Consider the following 20,557-nt stretch of genomic DNA (forward strand, 5'->3'; position numbering starts at 1 on the left):
TCTTGCCCCCCAAATTCAGCGAGGCTCAGGCGCCCTCGCCCCTTTTTCCTTTTGGAACCAGCCCTTCCTTGCGCGCCGTCCCCTTCAAGCGCGCCCCTTCTCCTTTCGGTCCCCGGGTCTCCCCTCTCTCCCCAGTGCCTTCCCGGACGTCGCTAGGCGGCCAGCCCTCCCCCTCCCAGCACCCCCCTCCCCACTTGCAAAGCCGCTTCCCCCCACACCCACCCCCACCCCCTGCCCGCCCGGCCGCGCCTGGCTGGCCTCCTTTGCGCCGGGCTTCGCGCGGCTTCCCCGAGAGAGGCGGCGCCGGGCTGCGGAAGCCGGCAGAGGCGGGCGCTGGAGCCGAGGCGGGGCGAGGCTGGAGCCCCGGCGGTGCCGGCCGCTCCTCCTCGCTTTGATCCCCGCCACCGCCTCCTTCTCCGCCCAGGGAAGAGCCAAGAGCCCCGGAGGAGGAGGAGGAGGAGGAGGAAGAGGAGGAGGAGAAGAAGAAGGAAGAGGAGGAGGAGGAGGAGGAAGACGAGAAAGAGAAAGAGGAGGAGGAGGAGGAGAGGAGGAGGAAGAGGAGAGGAAGAGGCGGCTGGAGGGAGCGGCTGTTGCGCCCGTCGGACTCGGCGCGCCTTGCCCCGCTTCCCGTCCCCGGGGTGGGTCTGCTGCGCCCAGCCGGAGGCGGAGAGAAGATGGCCGGGGCCGAGGCCGGGCTGAGCGCAGCCGGGCTCCGGGACCAGCCGCCGGGGGACCCCGGGGGCGCCGTCCTGGCTCCCGCCCCCGGCCAGGGCGAAGAGTCGTCGGACAGCGAAGGCGAGCCGGAGGGACGGCAGAAACTCATCCGCAAAGTCTCCACCTCGGGCCAGATCCGGAGCAAGGTGGGCGCGCCGCGGGGCTGGCTGGAGACGGGCTGGGCTGGAGGGGTTTTATTTTGGGGAGGGTCGTTCCGGTCGGCCCGACGGGGCAGTCTTGGGAGACTTGGCCGCGCTCCTGCCTCCTCCTCCTCCTCCTCCTCCTTCTCCTCGGAGGAGGAAAGCGCCTGGAGCCTTGTGGCCACCGCTCCGCCCTGCCTGTCCGGTTGCGCACAGCTGGAGGAGTCCCACCCGTGTCCTTCCCTTCCCTGCCCTCCCCAGCCGGGCCGGACTAGCCAAGGCTGGCCGGGCCGGGCCGCTTCGCCTTCCCGGCGTCCGGGAGGAAGAGACAGCGTTGGGGGCGTCCCAGGTCTGCCTGTCCCTCCCGTTTCCTGCCCTTTTCCTCCGGATCTCTGGCTCGCCTGGCCGAGCTGGAGAAACCCCGGGCGCGCTCCAGATGTGCTGCTTGCGCGCATCCGTTAGAATAGAGCTGGAAGGGACCTGGGAGGTCTTCTAGTCCAGCCCCTTGCTTAAGCAGCCTAGACCCTTTCAGACCAGTGGCTGTCCAGTCTCTCTCTCTCTCTTTTTAAAAGTCTCTGGTGTTGGAGCATCCACAGCTTCTGGAGGCAAGCTGTTCTGGAGGGAATAACCGGATTGGAAGGGACTTTGGAGGTCTTCTAGTCCAGCCCCTTGCTTAAGCAGCCTAGACCCTTTCAGACCAGTGGCTGTCCAGTCTCTCTCTCTCTTTTTTTAAAAGTCTCCGGTGTTGGAGCATCCACAGCTTCTGGAGGCAAGCTGTTCTGGAGGGAATAAGCGAATTGGAAGGGACTTTGGAGGTCTTCTAGTCCAGCCCCCCACCCCCCACCCCAAGCGAGAGTCCCTAAAGCATTTCAGACAAGTGGCTGTTCTTCAGAGATGAAGCACCCACAACTTCTGAAGGCAAGCTGTTCGGGAATAATAGAATAACCGAATTGGAAGGGACCTTGGAGGTCTTCTAGTCCAGCCCCCCCCCCCCCCCGTTCAAGCAGAAGACCGGCCTAGACCATTTCAGACAAACGGCTGTCCAGTCTCTTCTTTAAAGTCTCCAGTAATGAAGCACCCACAATGTCTGAAGGCAAAGCTGTTCCACTGGTTGATTGTCCTCACTGTCGGGAAGTTTCTCCTGAATTCCAGGTTGCTTCTCCCTTTGGTTTAGTTCCCATCCCTGGCTTCTTATCCTGCCTTGAGGTGCTTTGGAGAATAGCTTGACCCCCCCCCCCTCTTCTCTGCATCAGCCCCTCAAATACTGGAATGCTGCTATCATGTCCCCCCCCCCCGTCCCCCGCCAGTCCTTCTTTTCTCTAGACCAGCCATACAGAGAATGTCGGCTGGTGACCCCCAGGGGGAGAGCATTCTCGGTGGGTGCGCCAATCCTTTGGAACCGCTTACCAGCTGAAATCCGGATGCCCCCCCCCCCCGACCTTCGCTCCTTCCGGCGTGATCTAAAAACTTATCTATTCCAACAAGCCGGCCTGGCCTGATGGATTTGGGTTTTAAAATTTTCTCACTTTATTGCTTTATTGTATTCTTACTTTATTGCTCTGTACACCGCCCTGAGTCCTCCGGGAGAAGGGCGGTATATAAAACAAACAAATAACTAAATAAATAAATAAATAAATAAATAAATAAATAAATAAATAAATACACACTTCCTGCAACCGTTCTTCGTCTCCAGGCCTTTAATCACCGGGAGAACCCCAGAACCAACACAGCAAAAGGCAGCTGGAAACTAGCCCGGTGAATTAAATAAATAAATAAATAAATAAATAAATAAATAAATCTTTATTGTCAAAGTACAACATGTGTACATTGAGATTAGCTGAGCCTCCCCCCCCCCCGTGCTCCCTCCCCCCCAACACACAGTGACAACAAACCCTCCATCCTACCACACCATGTGAACCACCTACACCACACACCGGCCTCCCAAGTCAATTCTGCGTAAGTTCACAGAGATTATGTGTTCTCTTGTGTTGGATCTCGGGTGGGGCGGCCCTTTCAGATCAAAGAGTTCTCTCGAAACACCTTAAAAGTGCCGCTTGAACTGAACAAGCTCCTCGGAGGAGAAGTGGAAGGTTTTCAAGGGTGGGGGGGTGGGGGGAAGGGGAAGGAAACCCCAAGAAAGTCCAGTTGCCTTTTTTTTGGGGGGGAAAAATCACCTTTGGGACAATCGGACGATTTGAGAGTCTCCAGGTAGCTGGAAAGGATCAAGGGTGACGCAGCTGTGCCTTACGTTGGCCACATGGGAGCCAAGCTCCATCTTTCAGCTCCGCCAGCCTTGTAGGTTTCTTGGCTAAAAGCCAACCTCCTTTCCTTCTCAGGCTTGTTGACCCTTCTCTGGCTGAGTTCCCATGACCTCCTGACCAGCTGCTGAACTTTTGATTGGGGTCCTTCAGTAGGCTGAGCTGGAAAGGAAGCCAGTGGCCAGGGCCGGTCTGCCTGGCATAAGGCTGGGCCTCCAAGCACCCTCCACGGCTTTACCGCTGGTGCAAAATGCAGCTGGGTGGCCTTTAATTAACCCGGTTACATTCCCACAGGGAGAACTCAGCTTGTGGGTTTTTCTACGCCTAAGCTGTGACGGGTCCACGTGCGCAGGCCTGATCTGCGCGTCGGGTGTTAACTTCAGGAAATTTAGCACAGGTCATCCCCGACTAATGGCTAGCAACCGGACCCAGAATTTCTGCTCCTAAGTGAGACAGTTGGGAAGGGGAGTTTGCCCCAGTTTCGTTTCTTTCTCGCCGCGGTTGTTAAGCCGAACGCCGCGGTTCTCAAGTTAGCAACACGGTTGTTAAGCGAACCCCATTGACCTTGCTTGTCTGAAGGTCACAGAAGGGGATCGCGTGACACACACACACACACACACACACACACGGGACACTGCAACCGTCATAAGTACGAGTCAGTTGCCAAGGGTCTGAATTTTGATCCCGTGACCATGGGGAGGCTGCGACGGTCGTGTGAAAAACGGTTCCTAAGTCCCTTTTTTCTGAGCTGATGTAACTTTGAACAAAGTGTTCTGAGTTGGAGATGGCCTATATTTTCCTCATTCCTGGAGAAGACCAGAGACCAATTCTGGAGAATTGGAGGTCACGTCTTGCCTCTTTGGAACTGTGAAACTCCACATGGTTTCCATGCTCTTGTTGAGTTTTCAAGAGGACATGTCCCAAAGGTGTTTTTTTTCCCAGGAGGCAACTGGACTTTTCTTTTTTGCTTTGACAGTGTTTCGCTTCTCATCCGAGAAGCTTCTTCAGCTCTGACTGGATGGTGGGGAATGGAAGGACTGATGTTCTTTGCAGTCATCTGGTTGTTAGTACTCTTTTGAAATCCTTCCATTCTCCACCGTTCATCCAGAGCTGAAGAAGCTTCTGGGAGGAGAAGCGAAAACATCTTCAAGATAACACAGAGGAAGTCCACTTGCCTTTTGAGAAAGCACCTTTGGCACAACCGTGGCTCGGAGGACTGAGAATCTCCACGGACATTTAGCCACGCACTTTGGGATGAACCCCCTTGGAAGGGGGCCGGAGTATGAACGGATTTCCAGAAAACATGGCAGACTACAGGAACCCCATTTGTGCTTCAGATGGAGATGCAGACAACACAGACTCATCCCCAACAGCCTCCGCTTGTCTCCAACAGTGAAGGGACCCAGAGTAGAAAAAACATCCTGCAGCCAAGAAGGCTTCCTCACCCATTTGCACCACTCAAGTGACCCTCAGGACACAGATAAACTTCCAAGTGGCCTCAACGACTCTCTCAAAGGACGCAAATGACCAGCTGTCTGCAAGGAGTATAAATCCTTCCGTTCCCCACCATTCGGTCAGAGCTGAAGAAGCTTCTGGGATGAGAAGGGAAAGGTCTTCAAAGAATAATAAGAAAGTCCCATGAGGACACAGGTAAACCTCCAGGCGGCCTCAACAACTCTCTCAAAGGACGCAAATGACCAGCTGTCTGCAAGGAGTATAAATCCTTCCCTTCCCCACCATCCAGTCAGAGCTGAAGAAGCTTCTGGGCTGAGAAGGGAAATGTCTTCAAAGAATAATAAGAAAGTCCCATGAGGACACAGGTAAACCCCTTAAGTGGCCTCAATGACTCTCTAAAAGGACGCAAATGACCAGCGGTCTGCAAGGAGTATAAATCCTTCCGTTCCCCACCGTCCGGGCAGAGCTGAGGAAGCAAAATGTCTTCCAAGAAAAACAAGAAAGCCCCATTGCCTGCTGAAAAAGCACCTTTGGCACAACCCTGACCTGGATGATGGAGAGTCTCCACAGGCATGAAGAGGACACGGGTTCTGCAATAGTTAGTGTGGGCCAGCTTCCTATCTGTTTTGTGTGGATTTTTCTCATGCCTCATGAATCTGGCATATGTCACGGGGAGGGTGGATGATTAATAATCACAGATGCTCTCTGAGGCACAGAGGCTTCGTGGAAGAGGAAGAGGGGCCAAGGAAGGAAGTGTGGCAGGATCAAAGAGTTTCCTGAACAGTTTTGCAGTCGGCTGGAACACGCAACTGACAATCAAATGCCTCGCCTGTTAACGGTGGGAAGCTTCACTTTACAACCATCAGTTGAACGAGCATTCGAACTTACAACGGCACTTACGGCCGTTGCAGCCTCTCCCGTGGTTCACGTGGCCAAAATTCGGACGCTTGGCGACCAATTCATATTTACGACCAGTTGCAGTGTCCCGGGGTCACTCGATCCCTTACGCGACCTTCCGACAAGCAGGGAACAGTTGCAGGGAAAGATCATAAAATGGGTCCAAACTCTCTTAGCAACCCACTCGCTTAGCAACATCAAATTCGGGCTGAGCTGCGGTCGTAAGTTGAGGAGTACCCATTTATTTCTTTTAGGGTAGACTTCTCTTTGTCTTGGCTTGTTTCCCTTCCCAAATTACTCCCCAGCTGACTAAAACGTGTCGGTCAAAACAAACGTTTTCTCATTTGAATTTATACATTCTTGCCCACTTATATACCCTACAGCTGTTAGAAAGCTCTCTGGCGGGGGGGGGGGGGTAGAACGAATTACACCCCAATTAAATCAACATTTTAGACTGTCCTGTCATTTGCAACTTTTTACTGAGGGTGCAACTGCTGTTTTTCTTTCTCTAGGCGTGTGAGAAAGTCTCAAGCAGAAAAAAAAATATCAAAATAGGCCGTGCTACATTAAAACAAAATAGCACTTCCCACACTTACGACCGTCACAGCATCCCTGCGGTCCCATGATCAAAATTGGACACTTGGCATACAGTATATTTACAACGCTTGTGCCGTGCTGGGCTCCCCTTTTGTGACCTCCTTCCCAGCTGACAAGCAGGGTCAACAGGGGAAGCTGGATATAAAAACAACAACAACAACAACAACAATACAGTTGGAAGGGACCTTGGAGGTCATCTAGTCCAACCCCCTGCCCAAGCAGGAGACTCTTATACCTTTTCAGACAAATGGCTGTCCAGTCTGTTCTTAAAAACTTCCAGCGTTGGAGCATTCACAGCTTCGGGAGGCAGGTTGTTCCAACTGATTGATTGTCTTGACTTCACGTCCTTTCAGCGTACTTATTCCACAAAATGGTGGATGCCCGCTTTCTTCTCCAGAAGAAACCTATTCAACCTCTTCTCCAAAGCACCAGAAGGCAGGAGAAGAAGCAATGGATGGAAACTAATCAAGGAGAGAAGCAACCTGGAACTAAGGAGGAATTTCCTGACAGTTAGAACAATTCACCAGTGAAACAACCTGCCTCCAGAAGCTGTGAATGCTCCAACACTGGAAGTTTTTAAGAAGAGACTGGACAGCCATTTGTCTGAAATGGCATAGGGTCTCCTGCTTGAGTAAGAGGTTGGACTAGAAGACCTCCAAGGTCCCTTCCAGCTTCTATTCTATTCTATTCTATTCTATTCTATTCTATTCTATTCTATTCTATTCTATTCTATTCTATTCTATTCTATTCTATTCTATTCTATTCTATTCTATTCTATTCTTTCCATATATTCTATTCTATTCTATTCTATTCTATTCTATTCTATTCTATTCTATTCTATTCTATTCTATTCTATTCTATTCTATTCTATTCTATTCTATTCTATTCTATTCTATTCTATTCTATTCTACAATCTGTTCTATTCTACTCTGTTCTACTCTGTTCTATTCTATTCTATTCTATTCTATTCTATTCTATTCTATTCTATTCTATTCTATTCTATTCTATTCTATTCTATTCTATTCTACAATCTGTTCTATTCTACTCTGTTCTATTCTATTCTATTCTTTCTGAATTCTGTTCTATTCTATCTAAGGAGGAATTTCCTGACAGTGAGAACAATTAACCAGTGGAACAACCTGCCTCCAGAAGCTGTGAATGCTCCAACACTGGAGGTTTTTCAGAAAAGACTGGACAGCCATTAGTCTGAAATGGTGTATGGTCCCCTGCCTGAGCAGGGGGTTGTTCTAGAAGACCTCTAAGGTCCCTTCCAACTCTGTTAAGTGACCAAGCTTTTAATTTGGCTCATCTTTGGAATGGAGGACTTTTTTTTTTCTATGGATGGGTGGATTCAGAGCAGAGCAGAATTCGATAGAGGAATTTGCTTTCCGTAAGTCTTGCGTAGAAGAATTGAGGGGGTTACAAATGTCAATTTTTGGGAACGAATTGTTCCCTGGCAGAGCTTTCAAGTTCTCCATGGATGGAGATAGATTTTTTTGAAGGCCAGGGAAAATTCAGCCCCTTTTCTCTTTGAAATGGCTGCAGGCATCCGCGCTGATTGATACCAGAGGATCCTTGCCACGTTTCCCTATGGTGCAAAAAGTGGTAGATTCGGAGAGTCCTCGACTTGCGCCGTTTAGTGACCATCCAAAGTTACAACGGCACTGAAAAAATCGACTTACGACCGTTTCCCCACACTTGTGACCCTCGCAGCATCCCCCATGGGTCACGAAATCAAAATTCAGCCACCTGGCCGCTGACTCATATTTATGACAGTTGCAATATCCCGGGGTTTCATGATCCCCTTTTTGCGACCGTCTGACAATCAAAGTCTATGAGGGGGGGAGCTGGATTAACATGACAACCGTGTTATCAACTTAACAACTGCAGGGATTCACATAACAACGGTGGCAAGAAAGCTCGTAAAATGGGGCAAAACTCACCTTGCAACTGTCTCGCTTGGCGACGAAATGTTGGCTCAATTGTAGTTGTATGTTGAGGGCTTGCTGTGTTGAGAACAAAGTGTCCTGTTGGTAGGGTGGGGATTGAAATGAGTGTGCAATTTATCTTGCCTGTATACAGCTTACACACATGCTGTGGTGACCTCCTCTCTCCTGCCTGTAATTTCATTATTATTGATCGTCTCACAGTCATCCAGATGTTCAGACTGGATCTGGCATTTTTGTCTGCCTATCGAGTCCTTACCGAGGACCTGGGATAGGCAGATCTGGATGTTTGATGGTATTACAGATCTCGTCGCAGGATGGAAGCAGTTCCTAGTAAGGCCGCCTTTTGCAATTGACTAATGGCGGATTTGTCAATGCCGATGATGGTGTTCAAGTGGTGCTCCAACTGTTTTGGGATTGCACCCAAGGCGCCTGTCACTATTGGTGCTCCCCTTGCTTGCCTTTGCCACAGTCTTTCTATGTCTATTTGTAAGTCTTTGTATTTTGTGATCTTCTCCAGTTCTTTCTCGTCTATTCTGGTGTCTCCAGGCACTGCCACGTCCACTATTCAGACTTTTTTGTCTTTCTTATCGACAATTGTTAAGTCCGGGGTGTTATGTTGTGGGTGCTTGCCTGTTTGAATTCTGAAGCCCCAGAGCAATTTAACATTTTCAATTTCTATGACTTTCTCTATTTTATGGCCCCACCAGTTCTTGCTTGCAGGCAAATGATATTTCTTGCAGATCTTCCAATGCACCATTGTTGCTACTTTGTCATGCCGCTGCTTGTTGTCAGTCTGTGCGATCTTCTTGCAGCAGCTCACCAGGTGGTCCACTGTTTCTTCATCTTCTTTGCATAGGTGGCACTTACTGTCTGTTGCTGTCTTCTCGATTTTGACTTTGTATGCATTTGTCCTCAAGGCTTGGTCTTTTTATTGTTGTTGTTGTTATTATTAGTTTGTAATATGGAATACAAAAATACAAAAGAATGTAATAGGAAAATAGGAGAGGGAAAAGGGAAGGAGAAGAAATGGGAAAAAGGTGGAAAAAGAGAGGAAAAAGCAGTGATGTCCGACTCCTTTTGGTGCAGTAGAATAAGGTAATAGCATCAAACGTCCACTTTTTATTTTTATATAATATATACTAGCCGTTTCTATAACAACAAAACTATCTAATAGGTAAAACCCAACATCAAAGTTTCCTTCCCCCCCCCACCCTCAAGCACAAAGTCCAGAAGAGGTTTCCAAGCAGAAACAAAATTTATTGTGTTCTTTTTTGTTTTTGTTTTTTAATCAAAGCAATCGATTTAGCCACCTCTGCTAACTCAGGTTTGCGGCCGTTTGTCCATTGTGGGAATCAAAGTGTCCTTCCATCGCATTCCATCATTTCATGTCCTTCTGGCTATTTTACCAATGGATTGTGATTGTGAATATTCCCAGATCTAGCGTTTATGAAGTGAATTCTCGGTAAAGCCGAAAGAACTGCAAGCACTCCATGAAAGCAATTCTGTATTTGAAGACCCATTTTTATCTAGCAGATTCACGTTTATCTCTGCTACCCATTCTAAAAAAGCATATTCAAAATTCACAGCTGCAACCCAAATGTTACCAAGGAATATTCCGGTTTTCAAATTCTCCAGAATTTTTTTTTTTGTGGTAGTAGTAAAGCAGCTGAGGAGGAAGAACTAAAACATTTCTTTTTCTTTTTAAATTGGCCAGAAACTTCAGCCATGCAATCTGCAGCTGGGAACCAAATCTGAGGGAGTTTTGGAGACTGAAAAATCTATTAATGCGTGATATCACTTGAGGTCAATTTATTCCTTGCATTCAGGAATGGCAAAAATGGTCCTAACTGTAATTATAATTATAATTACAAAACTGTAAATATATATATATATATATATATATATATATATATATATATATATATATATATATATATATATATATATATATATATATATATATATATATATATATATATATATATATATATATATATATGTGTGTGTGTGTGTGTGTGTGTGTGTGTGTGTATGTGTGTGTGTATACATATACATATATACATATATATATATATATATACATATATATATATATATATATATATATATATATATATATATATATATATATATATATATATATATATACACACATACATATATATATACATTTGTAGTTTTCACGGGCACAGGTATGTAGGTCTTGGCGTATTCAGGTCTTTTCCCGTGTAAGATTGATAGTGTCTTGGCGACATTTTGACAGGGTCCCACTCGTCATCTTCAGGCTGGTGTCTTCGGCTTCGCATGAAGCCAAAGACACACACACACACAGACACACACACACAGACACACAGACACACACACAAATGTGTGTGTGTGTGTGTGTTTTCTGAGGTTTTCGCGGGTGTTTGTATGTGGATCTTTGGTCATTGGGGTTTTTTCCCCGCGTAGAGTTGAAGGTGTAGGAGCAACGTTTCGACGGAATCCCATCCGTCATCCTCAGGCTGGTGGCTTCAGCTTCCTTCTTCTGCTTCTGCTTCTGCTCCTACACCTTCAACTCTACGCGGGAAAAAACCCGAATGACCAAAGATCCATATATATATATATATATATATGCTTTTGCCACTGCTTGTTGAGATCAGCCCTTTTGCACTGTAATTTAGCAAAAGAAAACCAGTTTGGTGTAGTGGTTAAAGAACTAAGCTAGAAACCAGGTAATTGTGAGTTCTAGTTCTGCCTTAGGCATGAAGTCAACTGGGTGATAATTGGGTCTGGTCATCCACTTTCAGCCCAGGGAAAAGGGAAAGAGAAACGGCTTCCCAAAATTGCAGGGACTAGTCAAAGCAGCCACCAGGAGTTAACCCTCTCTCGAAGCACGAAACGTACTATATATAATAGTTTCTGGTGCACTATTGGTGTCAGCAAAAAAGACCATAGGATTCCCCCCTCTCCCCATGAAAAAGTCTATCTGGGTTCCCCTCGGATGGGCTGCTGGTTTGAATTCTTTGACAGGTGAAATAAACATTCATTTCTTTCTGCAGATGTTGTGTTCCGTGCCTTTTGTGAGCGATGCAGAAAATGCAGAAAGAAAACTAGGTCAAAAATAGTGAGTAAGAACAGACCAGAATAGAAAATGAATAGAATAGAATAGAATAGAATAGAATAGAATAGAATAGAATAGAATAGAATAGAATAGAATAGAATAGAATAGAATAGAATAGAATAGAATAGAATAGAATAGAATAGAATAGAATAGAATAGAATAAGGAATGGGGTGGAATTAAGAATAGAATAGAATAGAATAGAATAGAATAGAATAGAATAGAATAGAATAGAATAGAATAGAATAGAATAGAATAGAATAGAATAGAATAGAAAATAGATCTTATAGTCCAACCCCCTGCTCAGGCAGGAAACCTTATACCATTTCAGGCAAATGGCTGTCCAGTCTCTTCTTAAAAACTTCCAGTGTTGGAGCATTCACAACTTCTGGAGGCAGGTCGTTCCACTGGTTAATTGTTATAACTGACAGGAAATTCCTCCTTAGTTCCAGGTTGCTTCTCTCCTTGACTAGTTTCCATCCGTTGCTTCTTCTCCTGCCTTCAGGGGCTTTGGAGAATAGCTTGACTGCCTCTTCTTTGGGGCAGCCCCTGAGATATTGGAAGACTGCTATCATGTCCCCCCTCACCCTTCTCCTCAAAATACTCCTGTCATGTCCACCCCAGTCCTTCTTTTCTCTAGACTGGCCATACCCAATTCCTGCAACCCTTCTTCATATGTTTTTGTCTCCAGGCCCTTAATCATCTTAGTTTGCACTTTTCCCAAAGTCTCAACCTTTTTTTTTTTTGGTAACGTGGTGACCAAAACTGGATGCAGGAATCCAGGTGTGGTCTTACTAAGGTTTTTATAAAACGGTACTAATAAAGAGACGGTCTTTCAATTAAATCTAGGCATCAAGGCTTCACTGACCCCATCCAGTTCTAAGCCAGGACTCGGGTTACTCATCACAACAAAACATTTTCCTTTGAATGAGGACGAGAGGGATTTGAAAACGGAGCAGGAGAGAGAGAGAAAGAGAAATGAAGCTTTTAAAAGATAATAGATGCCACCCACGCTACTCAGCAGGGCATTTGTTGGCCAGATTGAAATAGTTTATAAATACTGCTCTGTTAAGTCAGTCATAAAATGAAACCACCAAGTTTAGCAAGGGTGGGTTTTTTTGGGGTTTCTTGAAATCAAGGAAGGGGGAGGGAGAGATCATGTGCTTTCACGTCTGACAAGTTCTTATCACGAACAGATTTTGCTGGCAGATCACGATAGCAGAAGCATGCTTCAGCAGGATAAATGATAACACTGAGCCAGGTTATTTATTCTGCAAGCATGTGAAACTCGGGTACAATAACCAGCCCGTGCTGCATATTCCCTGGAAACAAAAGGTTTAAGGGATCCCCTGTCCGTTTTCCATTTATTTCCCATTTATGTATTTCAATTTATTTAGAGACGTGTTTCTCTAAAGTGGGCCATTGATTTGGCGCAAGGCAGCAGCCGAAGGATGCCAAAATTCGTATTATTTCTGCTGCTTCTTTGATGTCACCGTTCAGTACAGATAGCCCTCAATTTGCAACCGTTCATTTAGCGACGGTTTGAAGTTACAACGGCGCTGGAAAGAAAGGGACTTATGACCCTTTTTCACACTGACGAGCGTTGCAGCATCCTCGTGGTCACGTGACTTACGCTCGGATGCTTGGCAACTGACTCACATTTGTGACGGTCGCACAGCGTTCCGGGGTCACGTGATCCCCTTTTTGCGACCGTCTGATGAGCAAAGTCAATGGGGGAAGCCAGATTCACTTTAACAACCGGGTTACTAATTGAACGACTGCACCGATTCCCTTAACAAACATGGCGAGAAAAGTCGTAAAATAGGGCCAAAGCTCACTTAACAAATTTCTCACTTAGCAACATCAATTTTGGGCTCAATTGGGCGTCATAAACTTTTCTTTAAGATGGGAAGACTAGACTAGAATAGAATAGAATGGAAAATATGGAATAGACTAGACTAGACTAGACTAGGATAGGATAGGATAGAGAATAGAATAGAGTAGAGTAGAATAGAATAGAATAGAATAGAATAGAATAGAATAGAATAGAATAGAATAGAATTCAGAATGAATAGAATAGAATAGAATAGAATAGAATAGAATAGAATAGAATAGAATAGAATAGAATAGAATAGAATGGAATGGAATGGAATGGAATGGAATGGAATGGAATGGAATAGAGGAGAGGAGAGGAGAGGAGAGGAGAGGAGAGGAGAGAGAGTAGAGTAGAGTAGAATAATGGAATAGAATAGAATAGAGTAGAATAGAATAGAATAGAATAGAATAGAATAGAATAGAATAGAATAGAATAGAATAGAATAGAATAGAATAGAATAGAATAGAATAGAATAGAATAGAATAGAATAGAATAGAATAGAATATGGAATGGAATGGAATGGAATGGAATGGAATAGAGGAGAGGAGAGGAGAGGAGAGAGAGTAGAGTAGAGTAGAATAATGGAATAGAATAGAATAGAGTAGAATAGAATAGAATAGAATGGAATGGAATGGAATGGAATGGAATGGAATGGAATGGAATGGAATATGGAATGGAATGGAACGGAACGGAACGGAATAGAACACAATAGAATAGAATAGAATAGAATAGAATAGAATAGAATAGAATAGAATAGAATGGAATGGAATGGAATGGAATGGAATGGAATGGAATGGAATGGAATATGGAATGGAACGGAACGGAACGGAATGGAACACAATAGAATAGAATAGAATAGAATAGAATAGAATAGAATAGAATAGAATAGAATAGAATAGAATAGAATAGAATAGAATAGAATAGAATAGAGCTGGAAGGGACCTTGGAGGTCTTCTAGTCCAGCCCCCTGCTCAAGCAGGAGAAGAATTGCTTCTGTCAATTCTTAGGCTTCTCCTTGGTTGCTTTGCTCAACATGATAGGATCACTTTTCTGAAACAAAGAAGGCCAGCTTTGTAAGTGTGTAAACATCAGCCACCGATGCTATAATTAGTTATTAATTGTATTATTAGAAAATGTGAGTCATTTCCTCCCCTTTCCCAAGAAGCCCTTATCTTCCTAGAACAATTGTGTCTCGTTCAAGTTCTCTGCAGGGTGTGTAGCCCACATTTTGCCAGTAGATCTTCTGGGGGAAAAAATAAAATGGAACGGTTGGTCAGCTCCCAGCTTTGGGTGCTGAGAGGAGTTGGCATAATTTAGCCTCCATGTTCTTTCCTCTGTTTTAAGAAATGGGCTTGCTGTAAGCACGGGTCAACTTTAAACGTCTCGCTTGTCACCTTGGCACGGCGTTCCTCGGGTTGTTCTCTTCGATCAGGATTGCAGGTATCCTCAACTTACGACCACAGCGGAGCCCAAAATTTCCCTCGCTAAGCGAGACGGTTGCGAAGCGAGTTTTGCCCCCATGGACGACCGTCCTTGCCACAACTGTGAAGTGAACCACCCCAGTTGTTAAGTTAGGGACAGGGTTGTTGCTTCCCCGTGGACTTTGCCAGTCAGAAAGTCGCAAAAGGGGAATTGCGTGACACACACACACACACACACACACCCCGTGACGCTGAAACCGTCAGAAGTCCAAGTCAGTTTCACTGGAGGTTTTTAAGAAGAGACTGGACAACCGCCGGCCTGAAATGGTATAGTAGGGTTTCCTGCCTGAGCAGGGGGTTGGACTAGAAGACCTCCGAGGTCCCTTCCAACTCTGTCCTTCTATTCAGTGGCCAAGCGTCTGAATTATGATCACGTGACCCTGGGCATGCTGCTGCAATGGTCGTAAGTGTGAAAACAGTCATAAGTCCCTTTTTTCCAGTGCCATTGTGACTTCAGATGGTCACGAAACAAACTGTTGTAACCTGAGGACAGGTGGTTGGTTCCTGCATCTCCAAAGGGGTTTCAGGTGAGGAGTAATGTGTAAGCGGATCCCTGGAGATTATGAGTGGAGAGCCAGGGAGGGGATATATTGCAGGAGAAGAAGGAATGTCCCCTCCCCCGTCCTTCTCTTCATTAGACTACACATGCCCAATTCCAGCAACCGTTCCTTATATTTTTTTAGCCTCCAGTCCCCTGATCATCTACGTTGCTCTTCTCTGCACTCTTTCTAGAGGCTCAACATCTTTTTTTACATCGTGGTGAGCAAAACTGGATGCCGTATTCCAAGTGTGGCCTTACCAAGGCCTTGCAAAGTGGTATTTAACACTTCTCGTGATCTTGATTCTGTCCCTCTGTTGATGCAGCCTAGCACTGTGTTGGCTTTTTTGGGCAGCTGCAGCACACGGCTGGCTCATATTTAAGGGATTGTCTACTAGGAACAATCCTTTGGGCTGTCTGAGCTTGCTTGTTTTCCTGTGTTTCATTACCCAAACTAGGTAACATCAGCAGCTAATGCTGTTGCCTAGTTTGGGGGTAATGAAACGTCTTCAAGAAAACAACCAAGCTGAGATCACCAAAGACCCTCCCTCCTTCCCTTGCAGTTCGACATAAACTTTTGTTAGTTCTTTTCAGCAGCAGAGAGGAGGAGGAGGAGGAGGAGGAGGTAGAAGGGAGGAAAGGAGAAGGGAAGAGAAGAGAAGAGAAGAGAGGAGGAGGAGGAGGAGGAGGAGGAGGAGGAGGAGGAGGAATATGGGGTTTCACATCCTAGTGGAGAGAATGTTCTTGAACAGACCCAATTGGTGACCAGTGTGACGGGTCCTAACTGAATATCCAAAATGCCCTCAGAAATTGTGTTTCCTCCCTCCCTCCCTCCCTCCCTGGCCCCCCTTTTGTGTAATCCCTTCCCCTTCTTTCTTTGTCATTTTTCTTCCTGGCAAGAAGAGAGAGTCTAAGGAAGTTTGTCAGGGCTTGTTCTGCTGCATTTATGTATAATTACACACCTAGAGCTGTGGGCTATTTGGCAGCAAGGTGATGATGCAACCAGAAGAGGCTGGTGGGGCTGAAATATCTGGGCTGATTTTCCTTCCTTCCTTCCTTCCTTCCTTCCTTCCTTCTCTTCCTCCTCCTCCTTCTCCTCCCCCTTCCTTCTCTTCCCCCCTTCCTTCTCCTCCCCCTTTTCTCCTCCTCCTCTTCCCCTTCCTTCCTTCCTTCCTTCCTTCCTTCCTTCCTTCCTTCCTTCCGCTCCTGGTCCTCCTTCTCCTTCCCCCTTCCTTCTCCTCCCCCCTTTCTTCTCACCCCCCTTCTCCTCCTCCTCCTCTTCCCCTTCCTTCCTTCCTCCCTCCCTCCTGCTCCTCCTTCTCTTCTTTCTCCTCCTCCTCCTTTCTTCTCTCATTCTTCTCCTTCTCCTTCTCCCTCCCTCTGTTTTTATTCTTACAGAAGCCATCAAAGTTTGTTCTTCAGAATTTCTGTCTTGGGGAGCGGAGGGCGGGGTGCTCCCTTCAGCTGCAAAGAACGGCTCAGCAGGATATGCAAATGCAATTAGGTCAAGGTCTGATGGAGAAGAAAGAAGAAGGGAGAGAAATTTCGCTGAGCTCATGATAGGTTTTCCGGGCTCTGCTTAGGGCCCAGAAACACACAGAGGTTTCTGCATACGGGCCGGCACTTTCTTTTACCAGGACCAGTAAAGATGCGGCTGCTTTAGGGAGCCGCAGGGAGGAGCTGCGTCTGCGTCCACCGCGGAGGCCGTGAAACACCTTTTTTGGCTTCCAAAAGAGAAGTTCTGTCCGGAACTACTTGGAAGTGTCCTCAGGTGACCTCGGATAACAAAACAGAAATAAAGGTGTTTAAATAACCCCAAATCTCACACCTCTGCACAATTCCCAGGAGGTGTTGATCTTCTCCTATGACGTCTTCTAAGAACATCACACTCTTGGGAGGTTTCGGGTGAAGCCTTGCAATGTGATGTTTTGAACACTTTTGTTATAATCCAGTCTGGCTCGGCCTCCGGGTCCAGAGCTTGACTCTTCTGAGCTTTCGGACATGTGTCGGACCCCGTCTTCGGGGAACTTCTCCCTCCCGGCCCTGTGCTTTGGGCCGTTCTGTGGGTCGTACTTATGTGGTGCCTTCCTATTGGCTGATTGGTGCGTTGATGGCAGGCGATTGGCTGCTGTTTCCTTGTGCTGCCAAGCTCTCGGCTGCTAAATACCAGATAAGCTGGTGGTAAATCAGCCCCCCTGTTCACTGACAAGGGCCTCAGGTGGCACTAGAACTCACCGTCTCCTGGTGATTGGCCCAAAATCACCCAGCTGGCTTTCATGCCTCAGGTGGGTCTAGAACTCACAGTCTCCTGATCATTGGTCCAAAGTCATCCAGATGGCTTTCATGCCTAAGAACATTTCCCTGGCTGTTTTTGTACCTGCTCAGCCAACAATCTTAGTAGCTGTAAAATTGAACGTATGCCCTTGTTCATGGCAGTGTGAGGTCAACCAATGAGTTTGGGTCTCCTTGTCTGACCGCTCGCTTGTGTTCTTGCAATTTGATGGTTAGTTTCCTCCCCGCCTGTCCTACATAATCACAGGGGCAACCCACGCCAATTTTGTTATGATCCATGTAAGGTCTTTGTCCTCTTTATTCTCCATCTTTGTCCTTTTCGATCCGGGCTGCTTGACTCTTGTTTTATATTCTTTTTATGACCCAGACATTTTTGTTGTCTTCCTAGGAAGTTGTTCCTGTAATGTATTGGGGTTTTACTTGAACTGTGTTCACGTGTCTTTTGAATGCTGCTTAAGGTTGCTCAATTGAGGTGTCTGTGTAAATAGCCGGACATGCAGTCTCCAAGAGGATCATTGGATGATTTGGGGCGGGAATGGGTTCCTTTAAACCTATTGGCCGCCACCTAGTGGCCAAGCATATAAGTAGCTGCGCAGAAGCCTCTGATTTAGTTCTGTTCCTGTTTGCCTCAATAAAGAAATGTTCCTGTTTGAAACCTCTCGTCTTGCTTCCTGCCTCCACAGAACTCACAACATAACAGTTCCTTTGTTCCTTTTGCTTTTAAGGTGATAAGATCTCCATGTTTTGATCCCAAACCTGTGGGGCCCAGCTCAGACTCTGAAGCAGGGAAGGAAGAAGCAATAGTCAAACAACTTGGCTTTGTTATTGTTGTTGTTGTTAGTTGCAAAGTCATGTCCGACCCATTGCGACCCCATGGACAACGTTCCTCCAGGCCTTCCTGTCCTCTACCATCTTCTGGAGCCCATTTAGGCTCACACCTACTGCTTCAGTGACTCCATTCAGCCACCTCATTCTCTGTCGTCCCTTTCTTCTCTTGCCCTCAACCTTTCCCAGCATGAGGCTCTTCTCCAGTGAGTCCTTCCTTCTCATTAGGTGGCCAAATTATTTGAGTTTTAGCTTCAGGATCTGGCCTTCTAAAGAGCAGTCAGGGTTGATCTCCTCCAGGACTGACCTGTTTGATCGCCTTGCAGTCCGAGGGACTCGCAGGAGTCTTCTCCAGCACCAGAGTTCAAAGGCCTCCATTCTTTGGCGCTCGGCCTTTCTTATGGTCCAACTTTCACAGCCATACATTGCAACTGGGAAGACCGTAGCCTTGACTATACGCACTTTTGTTGACAGGGTGATGTCTCTGCTTTTTAGTGTGCTGTCTAGATTTGCCATGGCTTAGTTGGCTTAGTTGACCTGAATTAAGGGACCATGCAAAGCCACCACCTTCACCTGTGGGCAACTTTTTGGGGGGTTGATGACACACTGCGTAGAAGCAAGATGAACTAGTAATTGCAGATATGCAAGCTTGGAGATAAATAAAATCCAGAGGCTGAGTTGGCAGCCAGATCAGGGAGTTCACACACAGCAGGGGTGTCAAACTCAATTTCATTGAGGGCCGCATCAGCATTGCAGTTGCCCTCAGGGGGCCGGGTGGGTGTGGCCTGGGTGGGCGTGGCCTACTGGGTGGGCGTGGCTAGAGTGCATATGGCCTACTGGGTGGGCGTGGCCAGCTCTACATCGTTGGCATCAAGGGTGCCTATGGGGGCCTGGGCAGGAGTGGGACAGATCTGAGGGTCTCTGGCAGAAGGAGGGTCTCTGGGCCAGGGCCAAGGCAGTGGGGGCCGTTCCCTCACTGTTTCCAGGATGGCTTCGCGGGCCGCATGAAACCACTTCGCGGGCCAGATTTGGCCCCCGGGCCTTGTGTTTGACATGTCTGACATACAGCCTAATCCAAAGTTACCCAGCTGTCTTCCATGCCTAAGGCAGGACTTGAACTCATAGTCTCCTGGGAACTTTAGGAAAGAGCATCGCCCTCAAACCATATCCTTCCATTATATTTCCAGATCATCCTTTGGCATGGAAGCTTCATCACTGTATCAGATTCAGTCTGTTTTACAATTCAGCTTTGCAAGAAGAGACTGGACAGCCATTTGTCTGAAATGGTATAGGGTTTCCTGCCTGAGCAGGGGGTTGGGCTAGATGACCTCCAAGGTCCCTTCCAACTTTATTATTATTATTATAATCTTCCTCCCAAGCTTTTGTCTCCTAAAATAATGAGCGTCTAGGTCTTTCTTGGTCCTGCTGAAGAAGTAGGAAGATTTTCCCTTCATTCTTGCATTCATTCCCCCTTTTCCTGCCTACAATCTATTCGGTCTGTTCTCAACTTTTGTTCTCCTTTTTTTCAACCTGGGAAAAGCACAGCCCTTCAGCATTGCGTCCTCAAGTCCACTGATGGCTTTTGACATTCTCTTGTTTCTCCTGGTTTCGGCAAATGTCAGAACAGATTGGCTGCCATCTGGATATGACAGACACATGCCAGAGGCAGCAAACCCATTTGGAACCTGTCCAGGACTCTGAAACAGGATCAGAGACAGCGGACGGTGGACCTCATTGAGTCCAGGATACTTAAATGTTTATCAACTGAATTTGGTAATTAGCAGAGCAAGGTAGAGTACGGCAGAGCGGAGTTCTGGAATGAAGAACAGAATGGAGTTGAGTAGAGTATTAGGCTGAAGAGCAGAGCAGAGTAGTAAACTAGAAATGAGACACAGAAGATTCAGAATAACAGAATAGCAGGTGTAAGGGACTTTGGAGGTCTTCTAGTCGAACCCCCCCCTGCTCAAGCAGGAGACCCTTTGCCATATCAGATAAATCAGAAACCTCCAGTGAAGGAGCACCCACAACATCTGGTGGCAAGCCGTTCCTCTGGTTAATTTTTCTCATGGTCAGGAAATTCCTCCTTAGTTCCAGGTTGCTTCTCTCCTTGATTAATTTCCACCTGTCGCTTCTTTTTAAATTTTTTTTATTTTTTATTTTATTGAGAAGTTTTACAAAGTTTTAATGAAAAACCACCACCTCCCCACCAACCCTCCCCCCTTCCCTCCCCCCCGACTTCCCAAAGCAGAATACAGGGTATTACATATAGCAATGTTAAGCAAACATATGTTATAACTCCCTTATAACAAAACTAGAATAATTATAATAACACTTCTATAATTATTAAAAATTATTCATATGCTATTTGAAACTTTCTAGTCCCATATTTGTTTTTCTACTGCCGCAGTTCCAGAATGATATATTTCCAGTCTGT

The 20,557-nt window shown here is 46.5% G+C and overlaps 1 protein-coding gene across 1 annotated transcript in view; it reads left to right on the top strand.

The window, feature by feature from the left end:
- Nucleotides 1-544: 544 nt before the first annotated feature.
- Nucleotides 545-20,557, top strand: part of DGKH (diacylglycerol kinase eta) — a 111,918-nt gene continuing 91,905 nt past the window's right edge. The window contains exon 1 of the mRNA XM_081327994.1: nucleotides 545-860. Coding sequence (XP_081184120.1) covers nucleotides 675-860 — 186 coding nt within the window. The 5' untranslated portion in view covers nucleotides 545-674. The remainder of the gene's footprint in view (nucleotides 861-20,557) is intronic.

This window comes from Vipera berus (genome assembly GCF_964194415.1).
Source record: "Vipera berus genome assembly, chromosome: 4".
NCBI lineage: Eukaryota > Metazoa > Chordata > Lepidosauria > Squamata > Viperidae > Vipera > Vipera berus.